This window comes from Pelophylax lessonae (genome assembly GCF_965119305.1).
Source record: "Pelophylax lessonae genome assembly, chromosome: 2".
Classification (NCBI taxonomy): domain Eukaryota; kingdom Metazoa; phylum Chordata; class Amphibia; order Anura; family Ranidae; genus Pelophylax; species Pelophylax lessonae.
Window position 1 is genome coordinate 393,784,630 of NC_138769.1, and position 20,005 is coordinate 393,804,634.

A 20,005-nucleotide genomic window follows, 5' to 3' on the forward strand; every position below is an offset into this window, starting at 1 on the left:
CGTCATTTTACTATACAGTGGGCGGGAGGTGGTTAAAAAATTATTTTAGACCTGAAGTTAGTTACCTGAAACAAATTGGTTAAAACCCCCAAACATTATATATTTTCTGAAAGCAGAGACCCTGGAGAAAGAAATAGGGGTAGTTCCAATTTTTTATGTCACATGACCCTAGCATCATTTTTTTATCAAGTGCAAATTTTCAGCAAAGTATACATTAAAGTAAATTTTAGGACACAAAAACTGGATTTTTGACTTACGGTAAAATCCTTTTCTCTTAGGTTCATTGACGGACGCAGTCCTCTAATGCATATCAGTAGGGTAATACCGCCCCCTACAGGAGTAGGACACTAAGCAGAATGAATTTCTGGCTACGCCTATGGGCAGTCCCTGGGGATATAACCTCTCTCTTCCTGCATAGTATGTCAGTTTTGTATCAAAGCAGTGTCAGAGAAAAACACAACAACCCACTCGAAAAATTAAAGGGGGGGCTACTGCGTCCGTCAATGAACCTAAGAGAAAAGGATTTTACAGTAAGTCAAAAATACAGTTTTCTCTATCGTTCATTGATGGACGCAGTCCTCTGATGCAGATCAGTAGGGACGTCCCAAAGCAGTACCAAAATGAAGGGTGGGAACTAGAACAAAGAGAAAACAGTCCCCAAGGCCAACATGGCCAACCAGGCAACACAGGACACCTCAGAACAACCAGATGAGGTCCACCTGAAAACAAACAAAAAAAAACACCCTCAAGGAAGGTCAGGAGGCCCCCTAAACCGCAGCCTGCAAAACCTTGCGGCCAAAGGAGGCATCCGCAAATGCCATCACATCCACCTTATAAAATTTGGTAAAGGTGTGAACAGATGACCAAGTCGCCGCCTTGCACACCTGAAGCACAGACGCCTGATGGCGAAAAGCCCAGGAAGCACTAAGCGCCCGAGTAGAGTGCGCCTTGACAGGGAAGGGTGGAACCTGACCCCCTAATGGAATAAGCCTGCACCACTGTCTGTCTGATCCATCTGGAAATAGTCAGAGCAGACGCAGGCAGCCCCTTCTTTGGGCCATCCGTTAGCACAAAGAGCGAGTCAGACTTTCAAAAAGAGTCAATAGATGCCAAATACACCTTGAGCGCCCGAACAACATCCAGGGTATGCAGGGCAAATTCCTTAGGATGTTTTGTCTTAGGACATAAGGAAGGTAACACAATGTCCTCATTTAAGTGAAAACTGAAAACCACCTTCAGCAGGAAGGACGGATCCGGCCGAAGTACCACCTTGTCCCTGTGAACCACCAGATAGGGAGAATGACAGGACAGCACCACCAGTTCCAACACCCTGCACGCAGAAGTGATAGCCACCAAGAAGGCCACCTTCTGAGACAAGGTAAGCAGGGGGACCTCCTGAATATTCTCAAAAGGAGGCCTCTAGAGAACCGACAGCACCAAATTAAGATCCCATGGCGGTAGCGAAGGTTGCACCGGAGTGTCGCACCCCCTGGATGAAACTATCCACCAGGGAATGGGTGGCCAATGGCCTCTGGAAGAAAATAGCCAAGGCCGAGACCTGACCCTACTCAAGGCCAACTTTTGATCAACTCCCCGTTGAAGGAAAGCCAAGATCTGAGCCACCGAATAGGAGCAATGGTGGGTCCCAAGGGACTCACACCACGCAATGTACGACTTCCACGTACGATGATAAATCTTCCTGGAAGTCGCCTTCCTCGCTTTCAGCAGAGTGGAAATCACTGAAGCAGATAAACCCCTGTCCTTCAGCACCTGGCTTTCAACAGCCAAGCCGTCAAAGCCAGTGACTGTTAAGCAGGATGGAAGATTGGCCCCTGAGACAGCAGATCCACCCTGAGAGGAAGTCTCCATGGGGCGTCTGCGACAAGCCTGACCAGGTCGGCGTACCAGGTGCGACGAGGCCAGTCTGGAGCCACAAGAATGACCCGAATCCCTTCCGCCTCTATCCTGTGAAGAAGTCTCGGCAGCAACTTGAGAGGAGGAAAAGCATATATAAGCCGGTACTGGCCCCAGGGGGCCAGCAGCACATCTGCAGCGTCTGCCAGAGGGTCTCGGGAGTGGGCTACAAACCTCTACCTTCCTGTTGATTTGAGACGCCAACAGATCCACGTCCGGAGTACCCCAGCGAAGGCACAACTGTTGAAACACCTCCTGGCGGCTAAGGTAATCCGCCTGCCAATTTTCCACTCCCAGAATGTGGACTGCAGAGAGAGCCGGAACATGGCACTCCGCCCAACGTAGAATGTCCGCCACTTCTAGGGCTGCAAGGACACTCTTGGTGCCCCCTTGGTGATTGATGTAAGCCAAGGCCGTGGCATTATCCGATTGAACGCGCACGGGACAACCCTTCAGATGGTCGGTTCAGTGCGTCAGGCAAAGCCGGATCGCTCTCAGCTCCAGGACATTGATCGGCAAACGAGATTCCTCCAGGGACCAGACTCCCTGAGCCGAGTCCTGATTGAGGACCCCCCCACCCAGACAGACTCGCATCCATGGTGACAACTGTCCAGTATATAGTGAGAAAGGATTTCCCCGACTGAAGCATCGGGGACCGAAGACACCAGACCAGGGACTCTCTGGTCCTGTGGCTTAACAGAAATCCAAGAATCCAGAGAATTCGGGTGTTTGTTCCACTTGAGAAGAATTTCCCTTTGAAGAACCCTCATGTGGAACTGAGCAAAGGGGACCGCCTTGAAGGAGGACACCATCAGTCCCAGTACTCTCATACAGGTCTGAAAGGACGGCCGGTCGTTGGACATAAACAAACGAACCGCTGACTGGATCTTCTGGAAAAAAAAAAAAAACCCTGGCAGAAGACAAGTCCAAGGTCAAGCCCAGATAGACCAGTCTCATGGAAGGGGTCAGAGACGACTTTTGTAGGTTCATGATCCAACCAAACTCCTCCAGAGTACTCATGGTGACCCTCAAGTTTTCCATCAGCAACGTGGGGGACTCCGCACGGAGAATCAGATCATGAAGATAGCCCAGGACCGATATCCCCTGCTGTCCCAACAGTGCCAGGATCGGGGCCAACACCTTTGTGAAGACCTGAGGAGCAGAGGTGAGACAAAAGGGTAACGCCACAAACTGATAGTGATCTTCTCCCGCAGCAAAACTGAGAAACCGTTGGTGAGCAGCACAGATTGGAATGTGAAGGTAGGCATCCTTGACATCCATTGAGGCCAGGAAGTCCCCATGATGTAGGGAGGCCACCACCGTGTGAATAGTTTCCATCTTGAACTTTTGAGCACGCACAAACACATTCAGTGCCTTTAGGTCCAGGATCAGCCGCACCTTGCCCTCCTTCTTGGGAACCGTGAACAGGTTGGATTAAAACCTGTGAAAGCGTTCTGTGTGCGGAACAGACACTATCACTCCTTGCTGTAGCAATTCCTGCACTGCCCCATAGATCGCTCACAAGTGATCCGGGGATAGGCGGATATTGGAAGGGAAAAACCTGACCGGAGGAACAGATTGAAACTCGATCTTGTATCTGGACCGCACAACCTCCTGGACCCATTTGTCTGGGATCCGGGCCAGCCACATGTCCGAGAACCGGCAAAGGCGTCCCCCCACCCCAGTCACGGGTGAGGGCACACCTTCAGGCTGACGGGGCCTTGTCCGCAGGTCTGGTGGAACCGGACTTCTGTTTCCCAACCCAGGGATGTTTGGAAGCACCCGAGGGATCCTTGAAGGGCTTAGCCTTATCTACTGCCCCTGAGGGATGAGAATACTTTCTGTGAGCCGAAAAGGACGGACCCCGTCTACGGCGAGAGTCCCTACCCCTGGAAACCTGCGGGAGAAAGGTACTATTACCCCTGTAACACCTTTAATAATGTCGTCCAGGGTAGCCCCAAACAGACGGTCCCCCTGAAAGGGGAGTTCCGTCTAGGCCTTCTTAGAAGCCTGATCCGCAGACCAACACTTCAGCCAGAGCATACGCCTCATGACCACCGCCAAAAACGACAGACGACCCAAAAGGGAAGCAATGTCCAGCGCAGCATCGCAAGCATACTGCAGCGCCTGCACCATCTAATCCAACAGTTCCCCAAATTCAGAGGGGACAGGCTGGCCCTCCACATCACAGCGTAGCAGCTTTGCCCATTTAGTCACCATTTTGGTGACAAGGGCCGAAGCAAAGGCAAGCTGTAGCGCAGTCCCCGCCATAGCGTACATGTTGCGAGCCACAGCCTCCACCTTCCTATCCTCTGGGTCCTTAAAGGACGGGGAATCTTCCACCGGAATCACGGTAGCCTTGTTAAGCTTGGAGACTGGGGGATTCACCTTAAGTGGCACCGACCACTTCTTCCCCAGAGACTCCTCAAAAGGGTAGCGCCTGGTAAACCGCCTAGACACCCCGGGAGAAAGCACGCCACGCCAGCAAAATAAGTGAGAAAGGGAAAAGACTTTTCCACCCTCGGAGGCTTATGGGTGCCGAAGGCATCCCGCACCCCAGGAGCAACGACAGCCGCATCCTCCAATTTTAGGGTTTCATGCACTGATACAACCAGTGCGTCCACCTGCACAGCAGAAGAGGCAGAAAGCTCATCCTCACTAGTGGAGGAGGCACCTCGCGGGGTACCCAACCCGGCCGGGGTACCCGCGTCTGCGGTGGCTGGGTCAGACTCAGAGTCCGAGACATCAGAGGAGGCAGGGGTAGGGGGGAGTCGTTTCTGCGCACCCCGCCCTCTAAAGGCCACCTCCACCCGGGGCACAAAAGCTTCCAGGACCTCTGAAATCGCATCAGTGGACAGTTGCGATCCAGAGGACCCTGCGGCCTCTGTGAGGGGGTCAGGTGAGGACACATGGTCTGAGGGGTCCATGTTGAACTAATAGGACCCAGCAGCAAAAATGACAGAAAAAAAGTTTTTTTTTTTTTTTGTATGAAAAGGGAACGTCCCCACAGCGCTACAGTGCTCCCCGAAGGTCAGGCCCGTGCTACGGACCCCCGCAGAGAGAGAGAGAATAAGCCCCCAGCGACTCACTGTCCTTGGAATGCAGCAATCTTCAGGAGGTCTGCACATGTCAGTGGTGGCTCCGAAAAGGAAATCTGAGCCAGAAGCTTCCCGGGCTGAAGAGAGGGACTCCTCCCCCGAAAAAACGCCTCCAGGCACACCCACGGGCATTCCCAGCAAAAAATCCACCGCAAAATGGCCGAAAACCACCCCCCAAGATGGCCGCTGCCATAACTGCAGACAAAGGCTACAACAAAATGGCGGCCCCGCTCAGCCAGCGTGGCAATTGGACCCCCCACGGAGACCCCCAAGCCAGCGCTACTACCTCATCCAGCCCTAAAGGGCCCGACCGAGGCCCCCCCGGCCCGCACACCAGGCTCCAGCCTCAGGTAGGCCCAGAACAGTCCCCCACGTGGGGGGGGGTGTAGGGGGGGCAAGGAGGGGGGTCGCAACAGGACAGAGGGAAACCCAGGAGTGTGAGGGTCTGACCATGCCAGAGAGGGCCCGCGTCCACCCCAAAATCCACCAGGGAAGGGGGGGGGGAACGTTTACTCACCAAACCAGGAGCACAGGCAGGCGCCATCTCATGACTGGACCCCACGCCACCAGAGTAGGGGGGCTGTCGGCCAAATAGGAATGCTGCGACCTAAGCCTAGACCCTGTCGTGTGTGTCCTGGCAAGTCGTTTAACTTGCGGGGCCAGTCCCCGATCCAGCGAGGAGCTAAGGCCTGCACGCGCTCAATGGCCAGACTGGCATGACCACTGGATATGGGGGTCCAGTCTGTTGCCCAGCCCGGCATAATTGCTTGAAGATCTCACAGGAAAAATGTTCCGGAGAAAAAAAGACTAGCTAAAAAAAATCTACATAAAAAGTACTCCGATGCCAGGACCAAAGGTCCTTACTCCTGACTAGGCAGAAGAAAACTGACAAACTATGCAGGAAGAGAGAGGGTATACCCCCAGGGGTAGGGGGCGGTATTACCCTACTGATATGCATCAGAGGACTGCGTCCGTCAATGAACAATAGAGAAAATACAATTAAAACCCAATTTTTTGGTAAAAGTATAAAAGAGAAGATTGGGTCGAAGAAATAGATACCCAACATGTCAAGCTATAAATCCGGGCATTCCTGCAAAGTGACAACAAACTTTAGTACCTTACATTTTGTATAGGTGATGCTTTAAAAGCCCTTACAGGTCATCAGTTTTGACTTGATTGTGAATATTGGCCTAGAATTATAAGTGTGTTCTGCAATATTTACATACTGTATGTATCACAAGCAATGTTTTTGTATGTAGGCGCCCCCAGCAAGTGTGTTTACGTTTGTGTGTATGCAGATGGGGGTGGAGTGGCCTCAAAAGTTTTGCGGGGGTCTCTTTCAATAAAACTTTATCTCATAGGAGACAAACAGTCTCCTATGTGATATAATATTTAAGATAGGTTCTCTTTAATGATACATCAGGGCCTTTTAGACCCCTGATGTCTCACCTGCCTTTCATTGAAGCTAATGGAGCACAGATCACAAGAACCAAGGAAACCAGAAATGACATTTTACTCATTGCTTCCAGGTTCATTCTATCCAGGGAAGATCAGCGAATGAACTTTAGTTGGTGCCCCTCCCATCCACCTGGGGGCACCCGCCATGCTTCCCAGGCTCTGTTGTCCAACCTGCAGACCCAAGACCTGCATGGTGGGTATAGGGGGTTGGGGGGCCACGGGGGGGGGGGGGGGGGGGGCACAGGAAATCACTAAGGCTGTCATTAGTCACAATTCTTACAGCAATGGCAATAAAAAGAGATTGTTGGTTGGCCTGAAATAGAAGATTTCACCAGCTATTGATGCTGCAGGTGAAACCTTGAAGAAATAGGAATACCTTCAGGCAAGTCCCAGGCAATAGCATCAATTTTAGGCAAATTGCAGGAATTTGTGTGAGTTATCAGGAAGTTACATCCCTGTTTACACATTGGAGAATCGTGATACTTCTGAGTATGGAGGTATATCTGACTCTGCTATGCCCTCCTAAAAACTGAGCAGCAAGTCAGCAGCCACTAGCTGTAGTCAGGGGCTATTGGAGCTGCAGCACCAGGCCCAATTCCTTAAGATAGGCCCGCCCAGCCAGCAGCATGAGCCTGATTTCTCCTGTTCATAAACGTCTATGGGACAGGAGAAGCTGTTTGTAAATGTAGGGGTGGCTGGCGGCACCTGTATTGGCTCAGTGTGAATATCACAGTGTCACAGAGCACAGTTCCCCCTGCACAAATGGAAGAGGAGAGAGGCTGGATTGGCTCTGCCTTCTCCCGCCCCTCTCCCTCTGTGCCCGCCCACACCAGTCCGTACAGTGGAGGAGAAGGAGCCGTGTGGGCGGGAATTTATACACAGAGCAGCCGACAGATACAACATGAAGAGGATATGTGTGAGTGATAAGCCTCCAGGAACCATCCATATGTAAGCTCAGTGACTGTACTCCTCCCCCTGCCTCCTTTCTTCTCTCCCTCCCCCTCTTTTTTCCCCCAACTTTGGCTGTTAAAACTGCAGCCAAAGTGTTTAGAATTGTGTCATCAGCCTATGGTAGTGTTGGTCCTTTGTGCGTTTAAGTGGGTTCACACTGGTTTGCTATGGTTTGTCCCATTGCGTGTGTATCTGCAGTTTTCCTGCGTTTAAGCCACAGTCTTATTGATTTCTATTAGGTTGCATGTTTTTTCTGTATTTTCTGAAAGCGCAACAAAATTCATGCATGCTGCATCTTTGGTACACTTTCAGAAAATGCAGCAAAAACTTGCAACCTAATAGAAATCAATAGAATTGCAGCTAAAACTGCAGGTAAAACGTAGGAAACTGCGGATACACAAACAATGCAGCCAAACTACAGCACACTAGTGTGAACCCAAAGGCTTGTACACACTTGCAGCAGGCACTGTCACTAAACTGAAAAATGACAGGCAGTGAGGAGGTGATATCATACCTCTTCACTGCATGTTTTTACCCCCCAAATGCCAATTCCTGCAGATAATAGTATGGTTCACTTTGAACTCCACCTTATTTCTGTCGCTCTCTTTAGGTATTCAATGTGCTCTCATCTTATTTTCTATACATGCAATACCTAAAAAAAAGGAATTGAAATAAGGTGCAAAGTGAATTTCTACACTTAAGCAGAGCACTTCACACAGAACATTTTAAGACATTGTGAAAGTATAACTAAATGCAATTTATTTTCTAGTTTGTTGATAGAGTGGAGAGGGATTAGATCCTCTGTCAGGTTTCCACCACTGCCTATGTCCCTGTTAGGGAGATTTACCCTCTCTGTTTGTCTCTATTTGTCCTGTTTACTGTTCTCATCAAATGTGGAAGTAAATGAAAACCCTAAATTTTGAGTGTCCCCAGAACAGGAATAGAGGGGAAATCATCCAATGGTGACACTAGTTCTGGTGACAACCAGGGATTCCCTTACTTTGGAGGGATTTTCTCTCACTTCCTGTTTGGCTATGGGACAAGAAGTGAAGGGAAATCTCCTCAATGGGACACAGATAGGAAAAAAAGCTGACAGGGGTATGAGCCTTGTTTCAGACTATTGCAAACACAGACATCACATGCCATTTGCACCACATTGCTATGTAGATCACATGGGATGTCTGTGCAATGCGAATTCAGCCATACATTTTGTATGGCTAAACTCCCATTGCATTCCCAAGAAAATGCTGCAGGAACCTATTTTTTCCCCGCACTGGAATCGGATCCCATGCGATCCAATTCCTGTCCGAATTCACAGTTTGCACTGCGATTTGCAAACCAATCTGGGGGTGTCATTACCTTTGTTTTGACACTGGCAGCTGTTCGCAGAGTGGAGTGTGAACTGCCTGCGGGGAGATGCAATGCGGGAACCCGCACAGGAATGGCGGTGGTCCCGCATCGCAGTAGTGTGAACCCAGGCTAACCCCTCCTTACTCTATCCAAAATAAAAATAAAAATAAAAGCTTTCTCCTTGGTTACACTTTAAACCCAGAGACTGGTGGCCTTTTAATATTAGTAGGAATAGTATTGCACATAATATCAGAGATATACAGAACTTAAGTTTTGGGTGGAGTAATATTTTCTTTTTGGTGCCACACTATATTGCGTTATTGTTTGATACACAGGATTTAAAATGTCTTTTTATTAGGGTTTACATCTCCCCTACCCCTCTCCCTTCCTTCTCCCTGTCTCTCTCCCATCTTCTCCCTTATGGCACAATATTAATAAGTATTATGTGGGTACAACGACTTTGGCATGAGTGTGCAGTGTATATAGTGACTAAGATTCTGTTTAAAGTGGAGTTCCACCCAAAAGTGGAACTTCTGCTTTAAGGCCTCCTGACATGCCACATTTGGCATGTCCTTTTTTTGGAGGAAGCGGGTACCTAGATTTGACAGGTACCCACTCTCACTTCCATAGCAAAAAATTGTTTGCTTTTCTATTTTATTTATTTCCATAAAAAGGACCACCAAAATCTTCAGCACCAGGCCCACGATGCTCTTAAACCGGCCCTGGCTGTAGTGGGGCAGGAGGTCCTTAGAATAATGTATGTTCAAACTTAGTGTTGGATTGGAACTTACACAGCTAGCTTTAGGGGGCTCTATCAGGTGAACAGATAGACTGGGGAGCACATGAAAGATAAATAACTGCCCTTTAACCTCCCAAACGTGATACCTTTATCCTAGCCTGCAAAATAAAACCAGATAATCAAACAATAAACTGTGGTTTGTTCTAATAATACAATAATTTAGTGGTTTATTAACAGCTTAGCAAGTATAACAACAGCTGTAAGAATCTCACAGAGAAATTCACATTTATTCAAATAATTTTTTTAATGTTTTGGAAAATCATTTAAATGAACCTCCAGGCAGGCCAAAACAACACATTAATTTAATTGCCACCCTACCCATCTTAAAATATTTGTGACTTGGGGTTTACGTAAGACTACAAACTCTATCCCCCGACATAAAAGCAGGAGGTACTAATCAGTTAACCACCAGGCTGTTGCGTGAAAAAAAGAGTGATTCAGATTCTCCCCATACTAACGAAGTAAAGATATTTCTTTTCACTACCAGCTGCCGAATGGAAATGTTGGGTAAGTCTAATGTCGTTTAACTGAGTAGGCCCATTACCTCTTCACAGACTTTGTGCCAGTTCATATGAAAGATATAAGGAATATAGATGCAAGTTTGCAGCAACACTGGACAAAACATTCCAATCCATAGACCTTGAAGACAAAATATACATTTGAAAAATGCACATCTTTTAGCACCAAATGTTATGATAACTGCTTTGCAAAAAGAACAAAATCTAAAATCGATTAGCCAGTTTTAAAAAAACAATTCAGATACAGTTATATCAGAAAACTATTTGCCCTGAAAATAGGTGTTCTCTCCAATTATTATTCTGCAAAATAAAAGAATGCCGGGAAGGCACATTTGCTAATTTCTGTAGCCAGACAGTACTGAAGTTCCTGTGCTTCTGGGCCCTATAATCATTGTTTGGTCTGATATGGCTATTAAGCCCTTGCTACTGAATATTACTATCCACTATTACTATGTGAGAGCATTAAAGAGCACGTCAAGCACTTCATGCTGCTGACTAAAAGGAGTATCCCACTCCCCAGCTGTTTTACAAGTGATAAATGGATTTCTTTTAGCATCAAAGCCTACATTTGAAAAACAATTGTTATTGTGTGGACATGAAAATCAAACATTTGTGACAAGTTAGCATACTATAATTAACACCTTGCTCCTCTTAAGTCAGCCATACTTGAATGGAAATTTAGCAGGAATTGGCCTGAATTTTGATCTATGTAAGGGCAGACAAGTAGAAAAAGCGTAGATCAGAAGATCAACTTCTTTACAACCTACTGGAAAATTTCCGCATGATCAGTGTATTCTTACAGTGGGGAAGGCTCGGCGAGATTGATTACCCTATCCACCTCGAATGTGTGGATGGGGGAATCTGGTCATTTTTTTTTTTTGTCCAACCTGCTGGTTGAACAAAATACTTATATTTTGTGTAATTTGACATTTAAAAAAATAAAAAATTATTTTATATATATATATATATATATATACATATACATACATACACCTGTATATATATTTTTGTTATTGTTCAAGTTTAGAGTTGCAACATTTTTAATGATGTCAATATTAATTGGTAATCAAGCACTGAAGGTTCTTGTCTTTTTTTCCCCCAAAGATCTTTTAAGATTTTTGTATCTAATTAAAAATAGAAATGTAATTTATTTCTTGCACCTCCAAAGATACAAAACAGTTCAAGGTAGAAACAAAATCTTTGTATGGAAAAATAGTGTATAGTAAACACCAAAAATAAACAATATTGCAATTTAACAACAAAAAAAACATATATTTACCTAACTGTGCATTAAGGCCCCTTTCACACAGGGGAGTCCGTCGGCGGACTCCGTTTTTCTCAGCTGGGGATCGATTCGCCGATCCCCCGCTGAGCAGGCGTATGGCAGCTCTGTCTCCGCGCTGTGTGCGGAGACAGAGCTGTCAGGTCCCCACTGTTCTCTATGGGGGAATCGGATGAGAAAGGACCGTCTGTCCGTTCTCATCCGATCCACTGGACGGATGGAAAATAGGGTTTCCATCCATCCAGATTTGACGGGGGCATCCGTTCAGATCCACCTGAAAAATGGACAGGAGGATCTGAACGGTCTGCTAGTGTGAAAGGGGCTTTATTCTTTTACACAAACAACTATACTTAATACAGCAAAACAAGAGAGTAAGTAAATGGAAGTATTGTCTTGCTACCAGGTACTTATTAAGTCTGATCTTAATATGATTAAAATACCAAATAAAATACCAAAAGGCATGAAATTACATGTATGGTAAGCCCAAATGCCTACAATCAAATCTATTTTGTATAAGGACAGTTAAATGGGAAAGTTAGAAAATGTATCCTGTTTGTTATTGCTTCTCCAAGATAACTGGCACTTAAAGTGCCCTTAACCACTTACCGGCCGCCCGCCGTCGATTTACGTCTGTCCTTTGACACTAAATACCGGGGTTATGGCAGCAGATAGCTGCCATAACCCCAGTATTTCGTAAAACGGCGGGCGATCGGCTTTCAGGTAAGAGTGGTCCCAGCGGCGGATTCGCCACGGGATCACCCTAACGGTGCAGCGGAAGAGGTGCCCCCCCTCCCGCCGCGTCCCGGTCCTTCTCCCCGCTTACGGGAACCGCCGGCAGTGGGGAAAACTATCTGGTCCCGGATCCTCTTAGACAGGAAGTTGAGTGAGGGCAAGATGGCCCTCACTTGACTCTATGGTCTTGGAGGACCGGAGCGACATCAAACATTGTTACCTAGCAACCGGCTTAAAAAGCCGTTTTTTTTTTTCTTTTTTGGTTACTTATGAGGTCTGAGGTCTTTTTGACCCCAGATCTCGCAATAAAGAGGGTCTCCTGTGACTATTTCTATTACAAGGAATGTTTGCATTCCTTGTAAACCTCCAAAATATAAATATAAATGAAAAATCAAATGCTGAATACTTATAAAGCACAAATAGATATATAATCTTCCCAATTGCAGTGAATTTCTAAACGTGCAAACAATGCCAAAAAGTGCAAAAAAAACTAATCGAGAGATGTAAGTCCAAAGATAACAAATATAAATAATATTGAAAGTCCAAAAAGGAAAGTTCAAGAAAAAAGTCTGTGAAAAGTTCATCCACTAATTGATTGGATAATTTGGTGCTGGCAGCCCTGAGGATGTCACGTGTCTGTGACGTAACGCGTAGGAGGAGCTAGTTACGCAAAGCATTCCTACACACAGTCTGTCATCACCCACAAGCTATCTCTCCGGCGAGGGGAGAGATCAGAAGCATCGGCTGCATCTTGTGAGTAGTAGCCGTGAGAGTACTGGCTGTTTTTGGAAACTTGGACTGCAATTTACCTACTGACCTGTCAGGGGAACAACACACCAGAAGGTTAACCCTTACCTAGATGTAAGTGAGAAGTGTTTTTAAGGAAATAAAGTCTTTGATTGATACTTTAATTTGGACCTTTCTTCTTTCTTATATACATTGAGCTGATTGCTATATGAAGACAGCCCAAGGAGATATTATAGGATATTTAAAGGCTTTGTCTTTTTATACTGAAGGTGAGCGCGCATTTTAGCCACACACTTTGGTGGAAGATAATTCACCCATTTTTTTGTTTTTTGTTTTTGTGGAATGCTGCACAGTGTTTTTTTACAGAGGTGGATTGTTTTTTTCCACCCGATATCACTTCACTTGCACAATTGCACATGTCACAGCATCATGTTGGTTCATATGCACTGCACTGATTGATGAACCTTCTATGTCATTTATTATAAAGATAATTTACTTTTCTTGACAATATTACACTATATGTTGTTTATTTTTTATTTTATATATCTGGGGAAAATACGTTGAGAGGAATCATATCAAAGTTTGTTACAAGCATTGACTAATTGTTAGAGCTGCCAGCACCAGATTATCCAATCAATTAGTGGATGAACTTTTCACAGACTTTTTTCTTGAACTTTCCTTTTTGGACTTTCAATATTATTTATATTTTATTATCTTTGGACATCTTTAAATTAGTTTTTTTGCACTTTTTGGCATCGTTTGCACGTTTAGAAATTCACTGCAATTGGGAAGATTGTATATATTTGTGCTTTATAAGTATGCAGCATTTGATTTTTAATTTATATTTATATTTCGAAGGTTTATCATATTGTTTTTTATCTATTACACTTTCTGGTTTATATTAATATTATTTTAGCTTCCTCAAACATCTGAATAGCGCACTACTCTTTGCTTTTATATCTATAGATAGGGCTATCGATTACATCATATCAGGTGATAGAGTATTTTATCGGTCACTTGTGTATACCCGATATCCATCACATATCTATCTATATATAGGGCTATAGATTAGATCATATCAGGTGATAGAGTATTTTATCGGTCACTTGCGTATACCCTATATCCATCACATATCTCTCTATAGATAGGGCTATCAATTACATCATATCAGGTGATAGAGTATTTTATCGGTCACTTGCCTATACTGTATACCCATCACATCTCTATCTATATATAGGGCTATCGATTACATCATATCAGGTCATTGAGTATCTATCGGTCAGTTGCGTATACCCTATATTGGTCTCTATCAACATCATGTCCAAAAAGCCGACAAGGAGAGTCAGAAGCTCACAGGCCACGAAAAGAGGGCAAGCAGCCTCTGTGTCCACTGTGAAAAGTGGTGGTCACAGTCGACATGGTGCATCCTTTGCAGGCGGGCACATCCGTCCTTTATTTCCGGTGCTGCCCGTGTTACTCAGCCACAACATGTGGAAGAGTTGGTGGAGTGGATAAATAAGCCCTCCTCATCCTCCTCGTCCTCTGTCACCCACGCTCACAGTAGTTTACCTTCCACCGCAGCTGCCAAAGCGGCCCGTTCCACAGGCTCCTTCTCCACAGCTACTCCTTCTGTCGCCCCACCATCATGCACGGAGGGGTCACCTGAACTATTCGATCATAGTGTCAGTGACATGCTGCTGGAGGATGCGCAGCAATTTGAAAGCTGTGATGTTGGTTCGCAGGTTGATGAAGGGAATAACGTGAGCCTTGAGAGTGTGGGTGACAATGACGGACAAGAAACCAGCAGTCATGCTGCCACAGCTGAAGCATACTGCCAAGTTTGCTCCAGTGACGAGGAGGGAGGGGATGATGAGGTCACTGACTTTACTTGGGTGCCTGACAGGATAGAGGAGGAGGGGGAGGAGGGGAGGAGGAGAGGAGGAGGAGGCTCAACTCCAATGAGGCAGGATGTGCTACAGGTGCTGCCAGAGGAGTAGCCAACCTATTGCGTCACAGCACAAAGCTCCACAGGTGCAGGGTGCTGCAAACTCCCGCAGACTCCCAAAAGTTCATTAGTGTGGGCTTTTTTCAGCACATGTGCAGTAGACCGCAGCGTTGCAGTTTGCAACATCTGTCTGCAGCGGATCAAGCGTGGCCAGAACACCATCCGCTTGGGCACCACATGCTTGACAAGGCATATGATGACCTGCCATGCAGTCCGTTGGCAACAGCACCTGAAAGAGCCACCAGAGCAAAACAAGCATACATCACCTTGCTCCTCATCTGTGATCTCTAAACCTACTATACCTCATGCCATACCAGCATTGAGAGGGATGAAGGTATAGCAATGAGTGCCATAGAGATTTGCACCCAATTTGCTAGCAGTACACCACCGCTTGATTTGAGCAGCAGGCAAATTTCACTACCCCAGTTGCTGAACCGTAGAAAGAAATACTGTCCCAGCCATCCACATGCTCAGCATCTTAATGCTAGCTTGGCCAAATTGCTAGCATTATAATTGCTGCCTTTTCATCTGGTAGACTCTGATCCCTTACGCAAATTTGTGGAATGTGCTGCACCACAGTGGCAGGTCCCAAAAAGGCATTTCTTTTTGCGTAAGGCCATTCCGGCTCTCTACCGTCATGTGGAAGGTAGTGTTTTGGCCTCGTTGGACAGAGCGGTCAGCAGGAAGGTGCACATTACTGCTGACTCTTGGTTCAGCAGGCATGGACAGGGACATTACATTTTGTTTACAGTGCACTGGGTATCTCTGCTGGCAACTGGGAAGGATGCAGGACAGGGTTCGGTGTTGCAGCTTGTTTTGCCACCATGCCTCCAAAAATCTGGTGCTGGTTCTGCCACATCTGGCTACTCCACCACCACCACCACCTCCTCCTCCTCCTCCTCTTTCTCCTCCATGTCCTCTTCTGGTTAATTGTCCTCTGAAGCAGCAGTGCTAGCTAAACGTTCAAGGGGCAACACAAGCAGTCAGGCCAAAAGATGCCATGCCGTGCTTCAGTTGGTCTGTCTAGGGGATAGAAGTCACACCGGTGCAGAGATTCTGTCAGCTCTGCAGGGGCAGGCTCAGAGATGGTTGACACCACAACAGCAACTTCTCTTCGCCCTCCGACAGGGACACTTGACATATGTTCCATGCTTGGCACATGTTCTAAATCTGGTGGTGCAGCGTTTCTTGACCAGATTCCTGGGCTTCCAAGATCTCCTCAGGCAGGCCAGAAAAGTCTGTGGCCATTTCCGCCGTTCGTACAATGCTAGTGTTCGCTTATTTGACATTCAACAGGAATTCAAACTGCCTACCAACCGCCTCATTTGTGACATGCCCTCCAGGTGGAACTCAACGTTGGCAATGCTGCAGCGGCTGCACATGCAGCAGAGGACCATCAATTAGTTTCTGTGTGAGTATGGCACAAGGACAGGGTCAGGGGAGTTTGGCTTTTTTTTGCCACGCCAGTGGCTTTTGATAAAGGATGCATGCACCGTCCTGTCACCATTTGAGAAGGCCACAAGGATGGTGAGCCAAGACGATGCATGCATCAGTGACACTATCCCTCTAGTCTACCTACTGGAGCACACGCTGCATGGAATCATGGACAGGACACTTGAGGCAGAACAGCAGGAGGAAGAGGAGGACTTCCTTTCCTCCCAAGGCCCCCTTTATGCAGATATCATTCCTGCAGGGCCACAAAACACACAGGAGGAGGAGGATTTCGGCAGCATGGATGTAGAGGATAGCATACAGCAGTCTTCAAGGGATGGTTTTGATTCCCCAGAAACCCCAGGAGTTGTACGTGGTTGGGGAGAGGTTGCTCCTGCTGACAATGTCATCCTTAGTGACCCAGAGGACTCAGAAGCTCATGCCTCCTCCAACTTGCGTTGCATGGGCTCCCTGATTCTGCAAAGTCCCAGAGGATTCGTGCTATCAAGGAGAGGGATAATTACTGGTTGGCAACCCTTCTTGATTCATGTTACAAGGGTAAAGTTGCAGAGCTCATTCTGCCTTCGCAGAGGGAGCAGACAATGAAACATCTTGAGGAGGCCTTGAAAAATAATTTGTGTACCACCTTTCCAGACACTGGGAGGTCAACATGCTCTGGATGTGTTTCTGAGGCATCGTTCAGCCAAAGAAGGAGCGGTGGAGAAGGCGGCCGGCTGACCGATGCCTTTAAACAGTTCTTTAGTCCTCAGCAGCACCCAGGGCTGTTAGGTTTAAGCAACCATCGGCAGCGTCTCCATCATATGGTGCATGATTATCTAGGCACAAGAGCAGACTTGGAGACCTTTCCAGCTGAGCATTCGCTGGGTTACTGGGTCTTGAGGATGGACCACTGGCCAGAACTTGCTCAATATGCAATGGAGCTACTGGCCTGTCCTATTTCCAGCATGCTTTCCAAACAGACGTTCAGTGCTGCTGGAGGTTTTGTGACGGACAAAAGAGTGCATCTGTCCACAGACTCTGTTGACCAGCTGACTTTTATCAAAATGAACCAGTCCTGGATCAACAAGAGCTATCAAGCTCTCATAGGGGTCTGCCATCCCTTTAAGACTGCATAATGCTGCCTATCCTATTCCTCTACCTTAATTCTGCTAGCTTCCAACAATGTTTTTGGTTTAGGTCACTACCAACCCCCAAGGCCTAATTTTTCTGCATTTGTATGACAGGTACATATAATTTAAATGTCGTGTGTAATTTTTAACAGCAGGCCCTGTCCCTGTGCCCTGCTAACTGTGAGGGGTTACGGCACAGGTGTCAAACACAAGGCCCGCAGGTCGAATGCGCCCCCCAGGCCATTTCATGTGGCCCTTGCACCTCTCCTGCAGCACCCACCTTGTCTTAGTAGTCGGCAGCAGAGAGGACAGAACTCCTTTGCCAGATCCAGCTCTTCTCTGTGCAGCTGCAGAAAGGCTCGTCTTTGCCCACCCCCCTTCTCAGCAGTCTGCAGCAGAGAGGAGGGCAGAACTCCTCCTACAGATCCTGCTCCTCTATGTGCAGCCACAACACTCCAACCCTCCTCTGGTCCTCCTCCAGACCCTGTACTTTCTTCCTCTCAGATCCACCTGCATCTTCTTTTTGGCAGCACAAGGTAAGGGGGTGCATTGTAATGTAAGGAAGGGTGGGTGACTCTTGATTTCTGATGGTGGGGGGGCTCTTGACATCTCATGTCAAGGAACATGGGGTGCTCTGGACATCTTATCTTACAGATATAACCGGCCCTTTGAGGGCAACCATAATGCTGATGTGGCCCGCAATGAAAATTAGTTTGACACCCCTGGGTTCAGGCACCACCAACACCAAAGGCCCAATATTTTTGCACCTGTATGACAAGTACATGCAATTTCAAATTTGTATGGAATTCTTACCAGCAGGTCCCGTTCCTGTGCCCAGCAAGAGTAACTGCGAGGGCTTGGTTACGGTGTTCAGGCACCACCAACAGCAAAGGCCACATTTTTGGCACCTGTATAGTACATACAATTTCTAATTTGGATGGAATTCTTACCAGTAGGTCCCATTCCTGTGCACAGCAAGAGTAACTGCAAGGCCTTGGTTACGGTGTTCAGGCACCACCAACAGCAAAGGCCCAATTTTTGGCACCTGTACAGTACATGCAACTTCAAATTTGTATGGAATTCTTACCAGCAGGTACTGTTCCTGCGCCCAGCAAGAGTAACTGCGAGGGGTTGGTTACGTTGTTCAGGCACCACCAACACCAAAGGCCCAATTTTTGGCACCTGTATAGTACATGCAATTTCAAATTTGTATGGAATTCTTACCAGCAGGACCCATTCCTGAGCCCAGCAAGAGTAACTGTGAGGGGCTGGTTACGTTGTTAAGGCACCACCAACACCAAAGGCCCAATTTTTGGCACCTGTATAGTACATGCAATTTCAAATTTGTATGGAATTCTTCCCAGCAGGTCCCATTCCTGCGCCCAGCAAGAGTACCTGCGAGGGGTTGGTTACGGTGTTCAGGCACCACCAACACCAAAGGCCCAATTTTTGGCACCTGTACAGTACATGCAATTTCAAATTTGTATGGAATTCTTACCAGAGGAAATCTGCACTTTATTACTGCACACAATGAAGGCTCATCTCTAAGTCAGGGAACTCCCTTGATGTTAGATTCTTCACATGACCACAGTCCCTGCCTGGTCCCGGGCAATAATGAGCATGCTCCACACAACAGAGGTATCCCCGTGTGTAGGCCCCACCCACAAACCCAATGACTAAAATCTTATACATGTTTTACCAGGCTAATGTAATTTTAAAGGCGGTTTTTAGTCTTTTCAGATGTTCTACTTTTAATACATTAATACCTGGTGATTCTACCACAAAGGTCCTTATTTAACCAATGAAGCCCCGGAGGATTTGGCTGCTCAAAGACCAGGGCCTATTTTGCGATTCGGCACTGTGTGATTTTAACGGACAATTGCGCCGCCGTGCGACGCTGTACCTAAACTAAATTGATGTCTTTTTTTTCCCACAAACAGAGCTTTCTTTTGGTGGTATTTGATCACCTGTGCAATTTTTATTTTTTGCGCTATAAACAAAAAAAGAGTGACAATTTTGAAAAAATAACAATATTTTTCACATTTTTTTATATGAAATTCCCCCAAAAAAATGTAAAAATCAAAATTTTAGGCCAATTTGTTTTCTGCTACACTTTTTTGGTAAAAAAAAAAATCACAATAAGCGTATTTTGATTGGCTTGCTCAAAAGTTATTGCGTTTACTAACTATGGGAAAGATTTATGTCATTTTTATTGTTTTTTTTTTAACTAGTAATGGCGGCGATCTGCGATTTTTTTTTTTTTTTGTGGGACTGCGACATTGCGGCGGACAGATCGGACCCTTGACTGACATTTTTGACACTTTTGGGGGTACCAGTGTCATTACTACAGTAATCAGTGCTATAAATATGCCAGTCAAAATGACACTGGCAGGGGAGGGGTTAAATTTATTGGTGATCAGTGGGTTAAATGTATCCCTAGGGGCGTGTTTCTAACTGTGGGGGCGTGGCTTGTGATTCAACCACAGAGACATACGATCCTACATAGCAGGATCGTATAGTCTTTGCAGTTACATCAGGCTGAAGGCAAGCAGACTAAGGACATGGATTACTAGAACCATGTCCTGTGGTC

The 20,005-nt window shown here is 46.5% G+C and overlaps 1 protein-coding gene across 1 annotated transcript in view; it reads right to left on the reverse strand.

The window, feature by feature from the left end:
- The window catches only part of LOC309548128 (multidrug and toxin extrusion protein 2-like), a gene marked incomplete at both ends in the record, with an annotated part of 383,785 nt that overhangs the window by 10,141 nt on the left and 353,639 nt on the right, over positions 1 to 20,005 (reverse strand). Inside the window, one exon of the mRNA XM_082248093.1 lies at positions 10,115 to 10,209. Coding sequence (XP_082104219.1) covers positions 10,115 to 10,209 — 95 coding nt within the window. The remainder of the gene's footprint in view (positions 1 to 10,114; positions 10,210 to 20,005) is intronic.